Source organism: Leptinotarsa decemlineata, unplaced genomic scaffold (genome assembly GCF_025532065.1).
Source record: "Leptinotarsa decemlineata unplaced genomic scaffold, Ldec_3_MD MMD2_tig00026340_RagTag_RagTag, whole genome shotgun sequence".
In the NCBI taxonomy this organism is placed as follows: domain Eukaryota; kingdom Metazoa; phylum Arthropoda; class Insecta; order Coleoptera; family Chrysomelidae; genus Leptinotarsa; species Leptinotarsa decemlineata.
The window spans coordinates 11,390,526-11,402,275 of record NW_027412694.1 but is presented as its reverse complement, the minus strand read 5'-3'; the positions used below and the strand labels follow the sequence as shown (position 1 = coordinate 11,402,275).

Sequence of the window (11,750 nt, the reverse complement as noted above, 5' to 3'; positions counted from 1 at the left end):
TTACCGACTACTTCCGAACGTTCAGTGGCGTTCGATACTCTTTAAGTCATTTATAAACTTCTGAAATTTTACAGATAGCTTTTTGTATATCCCCCTTCAAAGAGTGCAGAGCGAAAATTCACTCCTAAATAATATCATTTATTGAACATTTTATGTTAATGTGTGCATACTTATCAAGATGAACAGGTGGAACGAGCAAAACCAAATTCATTGTCAGTGATTATGTTTACTATGTTGACTGATTTCTTCCCTATTTTATTCAATTTCTCATATACTCTGCAAAAATTTAGCAAGGGAAATATATAGAGAATCATGAAATAACAATAGTAGAAAGAAACCACTCTGAAATAATTGCTTGCAAAATAAGTTTACAGGGTGGAAAAAATTAATAAAGTTGACTGCTTTGACACATATAATTAATTTTTTATACTCTGAACCAAAAATTCATTGCTGGACTTAACTGTCTTTAAAGGACAAGCCTTAGTAAATGAGGACGGCGATATCTGCTTAATAGTGTTGGAACGCAAATGCTGTTCGGGAGTTCCAACTATGTTTATTTCAGTTATTATTGATCTTGGGTCACTTTTTCAGTTGTATATTACAGGTCTAGATTACGCTCATATATTGATTTTGTACAAATCATGGGCATAGAAATCTGATCCATATTCGAGCGATAACAAGTAATTCTACTTGTTGTAGTTTCAGAAATTGTAAATAATCTGTTCAATGTTAATTATATTTTCGTGTCCTATGTTTACTTTCAATGAAAATATACAAAAGTATCCTCAGGTGAGCTAATGAGGTATATTTTTACTGAATATTAACTCTATATGAAGTTGGACAAATCAGTACTGTCAGTGAGATTGTTTGATGTGATTCATTTTTCCTCTTGCAACGATTACGCTTCTGAATCCAAAACATTACATTCATATGGGTTATGCAGGTTATGATACTTGGAAAAAAAAAACAAAAATTACTAGTCATCACCACTGCTGATGAAATAAACTTTTACAAGCAAACGTCAACAACATCGAGAGAAATTATGTCATGGTTAGTTCTCATTATTTGGGTCATGCTCGCTTACGTCTCTAAATTCTACTTCGCCTTAATTGGCTAGAGCTGACTGGAGTTTAGCCTTCTTGGGTTCACCCCACAAAGCTTTTGCATCACAACGAGTATAACCTGTTGTGAATTTCCCAGTATATAATATCGGAAAGTCTATAGAAATTTATGTTTCAGTATGTTTTGCATTTTATTTCACTTCATGTGAAGTGAAAACAGTCACGTCATAATTCCAAGCATTTGGATTGATAGAAAAGTTATAGTGAAGTTTGACAATATTTTCATACGATTGTCCACTCCCACGTTTGGATAATAATGTTTTTTCAGTGATAGAAAAACGAGGAAGTAGAAAATGAAGGGGATACTTCTTTCTACTGAAATCAAGAATTGTGGACCTGGTGTGAATTATGCTATTATACAGTAGCATTCCTGATCAAAAAATATTACAATATATTTCATAAAAGTTACATTACTAGAAAATTGTAATTTTTGAATGAGTTGCAAGCAAAGCGCAGCCGAGAGGTTGGCTACATTAGCTGTTTCATCGTCAAAAGTTTAAGGAGATTTTTGAAAATGTTCTCCAATCCCCCTATATGGTAACTCTGCTCCGTTTGTCGATTTTGATACGTTATATCTCATCTGTAAGTTTTGATGTCTCAATTGTCAATTCTGGTGCGTGAACTGTCAGTTGAAAGTTTCACAAAATGTAAAAAAATGGTTAAAAACCTCTGAGTTAAAAACGAAACTTGGTAATTTTGAACGTCAAAAAGTAACATTTTGTTACTGAATCACAGATTGAAGTAACGCCAGGAACAATTCTGCTATGATGCCATATTTCCAATTATGTTTACCTTTCTTAATAGGTTTCATTTTTATAATATAAAATAATATTATTATTATTATTCGAATCGTTCACAAATATGTTGTATAACGATGAATTATTTTGTCAAGAAATGTGATAATTCGAGGAGATATATAATTTAAAAGAAATCATAATTGTGGGTTCTGTGGGCGGCTTCTCTAGCCACAGATACGTAGTAAACAATCACAAAATTAAAAATCTTTTTTTGGCCTAACGCGCCTGAATGGAAGCAAAAGCTAAAAACATAGGGAGAGAGAGAGAAAATAATATTTTTTTCTGTCATGCCATACTATCTTTGGACGCTTTAAAAATTTGTTAACGGTTGAAAGATTGTTGTACTTATGAAAATTTGCTATTACATTATTATATAAAATCTCTTTACATTACATTACCAGATTACCAAAGAATAGTCAGAGTCAGAATAACTTAAATTACCGAATTACCAAAGGCAACGCTTAGTAGAAAATAACATTACTTCATCCTCGGATGGGGTAAACGAAATGTATTTTCACCTATTCCCAATCATTAGTTGATTGTAATGTTATAAATGTAATACTAATATGTAGCCACCGTGGTAATAATGAAGTGTAATGTGGAAATATATTTTTATTTCATAATATGGATTATTTCTGTGCTTTTTTCTATTTACAAATTTTCAAGCAGGGCAAAAGAGTGTAAGATATTACATTGAAATCAGATTTTTATTTCAGTACATACCTCATTACCTTCTTTAGATTTTCTGGATTACAATGATGAATATAATGATTTCACAGAAGGAATCACATTTCTATGGAGTAAGAGAGATAAATCAGATTTGGAATGGGAAAGTATCAATTATCTTTTAAGCTACTTTTTCCCTTGGATACTTGTATATGTAGGGGTTGCCCAACTTTTCAGATGCTTCATCATGTCCAAAGAGGTATCAATTCTTTAATGACTGAGGTGTCTTAAACTACACAAAAATATTTTTAGGTCCTGCAGATTTGGGAGATTTCATTCACCATTATTTTTATATTGCTACAACTAGGCTATGTTTCCTTATTCTTATTATTACTACAGCCGGTACTCTTTTATTCAGTTATGTGTCTACGAACTGAAACAATTTACACGTGGATTTGTTCTTGTACCTCGATAGCACTTTTGAATGTCTACAAATCGCTGAACACACAAGAAGACTTTCAAGAGCTGCTCAGTCTCAATACATATGAGTCCTACCTCCTTACTATGGCTTTGTTTTGGTTGAACCTGAAATGTACAAGTTTCTTTTTAGTTAAGCCTAATTCATCCAATCCATTGGAGTTTTTCTCATACTGCTTATATACACCCACATTATTTACAGGTCCTTTCATATTATATAGCGATTTTCAAGAAAATTTTGTCAAAGGTCCTCCTAAAGGGTTTAGGAAACTTGCTAAGAATCTAATGATAATTTTATTTTGGTATGTTTTCGGAAATGTTTGTCTGCATTTCATCTATGTGAATGCAGCTTCACTTCAATTACAGGTAATTTTATTAGCGGCATTTGATTTATACAATATATTGTCTTCATTTAGCTAATTGAAAGTTTGGACAGTTGGTCATTATATGGATATGGTTATACAATGGGACAGTTTTTTCATTTGAAGTATGTTGTATTATATGGTCTAAGTACCAGCATTGCATCATTTGAAAACATTCAAGTTCCTAATTTACCGAGATGTATTGGGAGAATTCATCTATATTCAGATATGTGGAAATATTTTGATCCTGGTTTATACACGTTTTTATTAAGGTAAGGTTAAAACAAGTCAGGAATAAAGTCATGGTGAACTTTAATTTTTCAGGCATATTTATATACCTTCTATTACAATCTTCAAGAATAAGTCACTTTCAAGTTTACTGTGTTTCTGTTTCATCTATGTTTGGCATGGTTTAGAGAAACATATTTTAATTTGGACAGCACTGAATTTCGTAGGAATCATAATCGAATCGGTTCTTTGGCCTCCGTCTAGGAAAAATGTATCCAAACATACCAACCATTGGGAAAGGCGAATCAATTGCCTTCTTTCAGCACCCCTCTTAGCGGTTTCTGCTATTTCAAGTTTTTATTTTTTTGCTGGAAAAGAAGTGGGAGACGTTTTTTTTAGAAGAATATTTACAGGCGAGTTTTAGATACTTTAATTTTAAATATCATTATTCTTTGCTCTTTGCTGTGGATTTGGTAAAGAAGATATTAAAGTCACATTTTCATTAGGTACTGTAAAAATTCAAGAGAAGATGAGTTTATGCAATCAGACAAAAAAAGTGACAATAAAATGCTGAGTTCTTTTACTAATCTATATTTTCTTGAGATTATCATAATTATAAATATATCCCAAAGTAGTTCTGTTTTAATTGATGCATTTTTTTTAATAATTAACAATTACATATATAAAATATTATGAAACATATATACCAATCAATAAAAATGTCTTCACTTAATAAAATGTCAACAAGAGTAGCAACGCCATTGTTTTTGAATTTTCAGAAAGTAAATCTTGTTTGCTATGTCTGTGTACCATCACAAATACATTACTTCAATTGGTTATCAGTAGATGCAATATCAAAGTTAAAAAACTACTACTTTAGAAAAAAAACATTGAAGAACAAAGGTTTTGGGTTTCTACTTCTTCATATTAATACAAAAATGAAGAAAGAAAGAAAGCAATCAATTTCCAAAGGAACTTTACAAAGATGTGTAGATCATGCAAAGAAGTAACTTTCAGACACATCTTGTTATGTTATCCATAACATAACAAGATGAAACACTCAATTCATTCATTGAATTACGATGTTATGTTATAAATGAGTTAAATCTACTCGTGTCATCGATGACAGTATGTAATGACATTCATTTGCTTTTTTGATTTAATCACAGCCATAGGAATCTTGTTTAAACTGAAAGAAGTATATTTTTAGAAAAGGTTAATTTTTGGGAAAGAAAGCTCTTGGCTTTCTACTTCTCCATCTTTATACAAAAAAATGTGGAAATACTCCAAGTCAACTCCCTAAAAAAATCATGCAAAGAATTTCAGACACAAACTGGAAGAAAAAATAATTTCAAAACAACTACTTTCATATGAACATTGATGACAGTCTTCCGTGTAAGTGAAATTTTATGTCTTTCATATACTATATTGTGTAGCAATCCTGTGAATGATATCTGATTCAATTCCATAACGAATTTCTGGAGTACGAACTGAACGGGAATAAGTGTTTTGTATAATTTAATGTTCATATAAAAGTAGTTGTTTTGAAAGTATATTTTTTTTCTTGTTTTTTCTTCCAGTTTGTGTGTGAAAGTTACTTCTTTGCATTTTCCCACATTTTTTGTATAAAAGATGGAGAAGTAGAAAGCCAAAACCTTTCCCAAAAATTATTTTCTCCTAAAAATATACCCCTTTCAATTTTAATTAAAGAAACATAAATTCATGGTGATCAGAAAACTGCTTGCAGAATGACAAATGTTTACAATTGTTAACAAGGTTAATTTTTATTTTTTATAATTTTGTATATATCCTGTATATTCACAATTCTCCAACTTGAAACATTTATTTTATAAGAACTAAAATAATGCTACTCTAATTGAGAACGAAATATTTCACAAGAGGGATTCGTTTTTGAGAAACAACCTTTAGGCTTTTCTCTTCATTATATTTTACAGAAAGTGGGCAACTATTGAAAGAAGGAAGAGTTACTAATACAATAAATACTATTAAAAAGCGTGAAGAAATAAATAATTAGTAGGATTTTGTAAAAACCAACTATTATGACCTGAAATAGAAATGAGTTAATAAATGTCTTGAAACAGTCGGTGAAATTTTGATATTCAAACAAAAAATAAGGATAATAACAGTTATCTCCTGAAAATCATAAAATCCCCTTATTTTTTACAATTTTTTAATCATTTCTCCTAATTTTTACTACATTTCACATTTAACTTATTGTTGTTAACTTCATTTACAATTTTATTTCTATTTCAAATTGCAAAAAAAGTTTGTCAGGAAAATTCTAAAGAAAGGGAGAGCTAAAACAACTCAATAAAAACTTTGTTAAATTCAAACTGGAAGAAAAACCCCTTTTGAGCCAATTACTTTTACACGATCATTGAATTACACTTGAGGGGAAAGTTCTTTCCAAACAACTACTACATACTTGCATAATATGATCATTGAATCATACGAAAATCATTCTCATTCAGTTTGTACTCTGAACATTCGTTGAAGTACTTGAATTTTTAATATTTAATTCATTTTTCTTTTTCATTTTAAATCATTTAAGTAACACCTTTTCAATAAAAGTTAGAACTGGAACCTCTGGCGTAGAATAAATCCAAAACAAGCACTGTTCTCAAACACCAGAACTGGAACTAATAATCAGAAGGTTTTCTTAGATACAAACTGTTGAAAAAATTTATTCAACAGAACTTCTTTTGAATAGATGTGTACTTTGAAGTTTCGGATGAAAAACTCATCTTCAACTCATCTACACTTTTCTGAGAACTTTGAAAGACGATGCACTTTATCCTAGCCAAAAATTTCAACTTTGAAGAAGAGACACTTTTGCTCTCATCATAATGACTAGTCTTTTCGTAAAAAATGTGCCTTTTTCAATTTAATGAAATCTCTCTAACTTTGAGTGTTTTTGCGAACTATTATTCTGGCAAGAGCAGACGTGTCTCTTTCGCTGCATCGCCTTTCAGGTTATCAAAAGAGATGCTGATGAGAAGTTGAAGTGTAGAATAATTTCACATAAAAGTGATATAAAGCGCCTTTTTCTTGAAATGGTTGAAATTAATAAGTCTTCTGATTGTATGAACAAGAAAACTGACATTGATAATCTCAGCAGCATATACAGTAACTTACTGGAACTACATCAGAAACATAATAATAATAATAAAAATTGTATCAATCAATAACTCTTTCTTTAGAGTCAAAAATTATCAAATCATTATACCCATTGAGAAATGACATTTGTCAAACCCACAAAAAATCCTATACATTTTTAACTTTTTCGTCAATTTATATGTTCAATTGTTTTTTACTCATTTTTACTGTAAGTATGAATTGTAATGTTATTCAATGGCGAAAAAATTCACAACTCATTAAATTATAGGCCCTGAAGAAGCTTCCCAATAGAAGCGAAAGCTTGGCAAAGTAGAGCAGAGTTTGATTTTTTGACTGAGAGACCCCGTTAATCCATTTTATTGTACATTTCTCCGCCAAGATTATCCACTTTATATATATATATATATATATATATATATATATATATATATATATATATATATATATATATATATATATATATACACGTTTATCAGAAAGATCAAGAATCTTATCAATGAACATAATACTTAAAATGCAATTCAATATGGTGCAGTTCAAAGAAACTCTGAGAAAATTATTTTGACATTGAACGGCATTGTTGTAGAAAACAATAACAATATTTGTAAAGTAATATTCCCAGCTCTGAAAATCATGACTTTATATGCCGTCATTGTATATGAAAAATTACTATATGTCAGGAAACATATTAATGAGTATTCAGCTCATTCTGATGTTCACGCCCATGACACCAGGTCAAAGAACAATCTGATAAAACCACAATTGAGGTTGCATAAGACGCAAAAAGTGGACACTTACCTTTTCAATGCCCTACCCATCCATTTTCGCAACTTATCGTTTAAAATATTTAAGTACAAATTGAAAAACATACTGACTGAGCATTGTCTTTATAGTATTGACGATTTTACTAAAATAGCAACTGATAAACGTATTTTCTTGTAACTTGAAATTGTTATATTTAATTGTAGTTTGTATTATTGTGTGTAGTTTGTATTTTATTAACTGACTGGTCCATAAAATGTAAATTTTCTTAGCGACTCAAAATAAATATTATTATTATTATTATTACAAGAAAAAGTACATACACATTTAAAACTTTTTGCCAAAAAAACAACGAAAAAACGATGATTAAACAACATTATCTACACATCTTTATGAAGAAATATCATTGATGTATGTAAATTACTTTCTTTCTTTTGCTATAAAATTTTTCGTGAGTAGATATACAAGTTTTCAATCAATTTTTCAGTATATACTTTTTTTTAGATGAATTAGATAATACCCTCATCCTAATGCTGGTGTTGAATTGCTGTTGTCAAGTGTCCACACAGCTGCGAAGTACTACTGCCAGGAAAATGTAAAGAAAGTAAAAAAATGTATTTTTCATGATTAATAATATAATAAAGATTTATGAATATATAAATAACACTTTATTTTGAATCAAGTGATCTCATAATCAAGTCTCTTTGTCAGTACACTTTTCACATTGGGAGCATTCCTCTTCCTACTCTGTAATCGTTTTAAAGCTTCTTGGCGCTTTCTTTCTATGATTTCTTGTTCTCTTTTAGCTTCTAATTTAGCAAGAGCTTGTCGTCTTTTATTTTCAATCTCTTCCAAAGAACATTGGCTGGTTGGAGCTAAAAGAGTTACTTTTTAATAACAATTTAACCTTCAAAATATAAGAATCTTACAAATAACTGTTAGATCTTGTTTTCTTTTTGAGTTCAACTTTGCTAAAGCCTCTCTTCTCTTCCTTTCAATATCATCCATCTGTTCCTTAGGAATACCTAAAATCATTCTTCTTTCGTAAGATATGGAAAAATAATTGAAGTAATAAGTAATGAAACCAAAAAGAGGCAAAAAAATACATATTCATCCATGTTGGAAAACAACTAACAAAATCAAGGTAGTAGGAATTGATTATTTCAGTTGCTGAAATGATATACCAGTCATCATGGTAGGCAATAGATAAATTTTAATTACTTTTAATAATAATGAACTTGGATGCTGTTTATGTTTTTTAGTATAAGTACATAGTTTTTTTTGTAGTTGTATAAATATTAAATATTCATTTGGAGGTAAATAGTCCCTCCTCTTAACTTTTGAACCGAACAAGATATTAAAGTCGGAGAAAATTTGTATGCAACGAACCAGTTTTAGTACTATTTGATGAAAAACCTAAATAGAAATGTATTTTAATTCTATATAGATCAACCTTTACTGTTTTGAATTGGGATAACCAGTAGCGAAGTTATTGGTGTATGAATTGGAGACTATCAAGTTGTGGTAATAGTCATTATGACGATTGAATAAAATAACAAGATTTGGTTTTGGGAAAGCTTTCTACTTCTACATCTTTATTTCAGAAAAAAAATTGGGATTCTTTCAATCGGCATGAGTTTAAAAGTTTGTAATTATTTGAGTAGAAATAAAGTTTTTGCCCATTTTGCGAGAATAGCCTTTCTTCTTACTGGATACTTATCACATGTTGACTATGAAAAGGAAGAAGAAAATTAAAAATGTTTGAAATATTTTTACAAATCTTCAAATCTCATATAAAAAAGTATATTGAAACTATTTCCAAATCTCTGTTCAAGCAAATCAAAGCTGTAGAAATATATGTCCAGAAATCAATTTTTATTTAGAAATCTCAGAGAAATAGTATCAATTGAAGTGGTGAAAACTGTATATTACGGTATGGTTAATTGCCACCTAATGTATGGGATTCTATTATGGGGCACTAGCTGAGCGTGCAACTAGTTACAAATAAATTAAAAAAAATTGTTAGAACTATGGCTAAGGCTGGACCAAGGGAACATGCCAAACCATTGTTCATCAAAAAGCAAATTTTAACACTTCCATGTATATATATCACAGAAGCCATCTTGTGGATACACCAAAACAAAAATTCGAACACTACGGGGAGTGAAATTAATACGTACAATACCTGCAATAAAGAATTGTTTAGACTACCTAGAGTGAATTACACTAAAACAATAAAGCAGACTGACTATCTACCAATTAAACTATATAACCTTATACCGGTGGATTGGAAGACATTCACTGCAAAAAAAATTGAAACACCACTTGAAAAAAATCACTTCTTATAAGTCCACTTTATAATATTGAAGATGTTTTTTCCCATATATGGACTTGATATTTAGTTCTGTCTAATTAACGTACTACCTTACACAAAGCCTAGTTTCTAGGATTATGTCATTTTTACTGTGTATTCACTACTTCTATTTCTACCTAGTTTTACAAATTTTATACACATTTTTATATCTACATCTGTCTTGACGTACCTATACAATTATGTTGTGAATTTATCTCGTAAACATTTTTGTTATTTTTAAAGGTCAATAAATATCTTATCTTATGTGATTAGTAATTCATCATCGAGTAAAAGTGTTTCAGTTTGCGAGACGTATATAGAAATTATCTAGAATGATTCATACCTGTGATATGTTCTACATTGGATAATTCGAAACTTTTTGTCCTGAAAAACTCTACTTTCCCAGTACTTTTATGAAGATTATATTTTTGAAATGCGAAAGAATTTGATTCCTCACACTTTTTTGAATTTTCAGATCCTTTTTCATTTGAATATGTCAACTGGTCTATGTCCACTTCACTAAGCAAAGCTTCAAATGAATCATTTGCATTTTTGGATATATCAGAATTTCTTTGAACTTTCTTGAATGGGGACCTAGAGGGAGACTTCACACCATCTTGTTTAACATTTGTATTACTGGAAACAATCTCATTTCCATTATCACAAAATTTCATCAACTCTGTGTTTACAGGACTATTGAATAAATCTTCAAAGTTATCGTTTTGGAACTCTTCCTCCAGTGAGTTGGTGTTGCTAATGTTTTTATAGTCAGCTTCTTCAACAGGGGATAAGCGAAGAAAGTCTTCATTTTCTGGAACTGCTATTTCCTCCCTAAGTGCTTGCAGTTCACTTCGTAATTTTTCAAAATTCTGTATAGAATTATGTGATGGATGTCTTTTTATTGGGATCTTAGGAGATGGTGGTAAAATCAATCTTTTTTGTGATTTTCTTGGATGCGGTTTTTGTTGGGGAGAATTCCAATCCCAAACAACGTCAACATTCTCCGATGCATCTTGAGTCAAAGGTATTTGTAATGGACTATCATTATCTATATCTTGGTGTTTTGGAGAAGAACTGACTTTCACTTCCTCAAAAGCATTATTTTGTTTGCAAATCCCTATAAAATTAATGAACATGAGAAACAATATTGACATTTTATAAGAGGCAAAAATTACCCTGTTTATTTAGCCATTTGGATTTTTGAACGGGCGTTTTTTCCATTAAAATTTATCCAGGGAAATGTAGACTACAACAAAAAACAATCTTCAATTTTAGCACTTTTTCATTGGTGTGGTGTAATGCATAGAAATAATAATATGGACTAGCCGTGACGTCACTTTCACATATATTCCACCTGCAGCCTGCAGATCACGCAACGTCTTGGCCACTGCGTCACGACACAACACCATCTAACAAATAAAATCCCTAAATTTTTACAATGTAAATATGCAACACGTAAAACATTGTTACGCTGTATCTGACGTTGAAAGTATTAGCACCGTACATAAGTAAACAGTTTATTTCTATACTGTGGTATTAGTGTAGTAAGGGTGAGGTAAATGCCAAGACGTGAATCTCTTCCTCTTTAATTAGTTGTTTGAGTCAATGGTTTCTATGTGCAGTACATATTATGACGTCATTGGTGTCATGGTGCGCAATGTTTGACAGTGTGCTACTGCATATAATATCTGTACGGTGCTATACATGTATCATAGAAACTATTTTTGTGACGTGTATTTTGGCGTATGTTAATCTTCTTTTTTAAAAGTGTCTGGTCATATTAGTACATCATTTAATCAGATGTGACTTTTTAGATGTTTATTGTTATTTTTATGATATATGTATT

At 30.4% G+C, this 11,750-nt stretch overlaps 2 protein-coding genes across 2 annotated transcripts; one reads left to right on the top strand and one right to left on the bottom strand.

The window, feature by feature from the left end:
• The first annotated feature begins 124 nt into the window (after window positions 1-124).
• On the top strand, window positions 125-8,215 carry rasp (protein-cysteine N-palmitoyltransferase Rasp). Its single transcript, XM_023173502.2, has 6 exons — window positions 125-2,598; window positions 2,659-2,843; window positions 2,897-3,427; window positions 3,478-3,695; window positions 3,748-4,064; window positions 8,056-8,215. Exons 1-6 carry the CDS (start codon window positions 2,505-2,507, stop codon window positions 8,148-8,150), a joined length of 1,440 nt encoding a protein of 479 aa, XP_023029270.1. The 5' UTR covers window positions 125-2,504; the 3' UTR covers window positions 8,151-8,215.
• Window positions 8,169-11,265, bottom strand: LOC111517367 (uncharacterized). Its single transcript, XM_023173504.2, has 4 exons — window positions 11,080-11,265; window positions 10,248-11,021; window positions 8,481-8,576; window positions 8,169-8,426 (listed from the first exon to the last, which is right to left on the bottom strand). Exons 1-4 carry the CDS (start codon window positions 11,123-11,125, stop codon window positions 8,230-8,232), a joined length of 1,113 nt encoding a protein of 370 aa, XP_023029272.1. The 5' UTR covers window positions 11,126-11,265; the 3' UTR covers window positions 8,169-8,229.
• Between the last annotated feature and the right edge of the window lie 485 nt (window positions 11,266-11,750).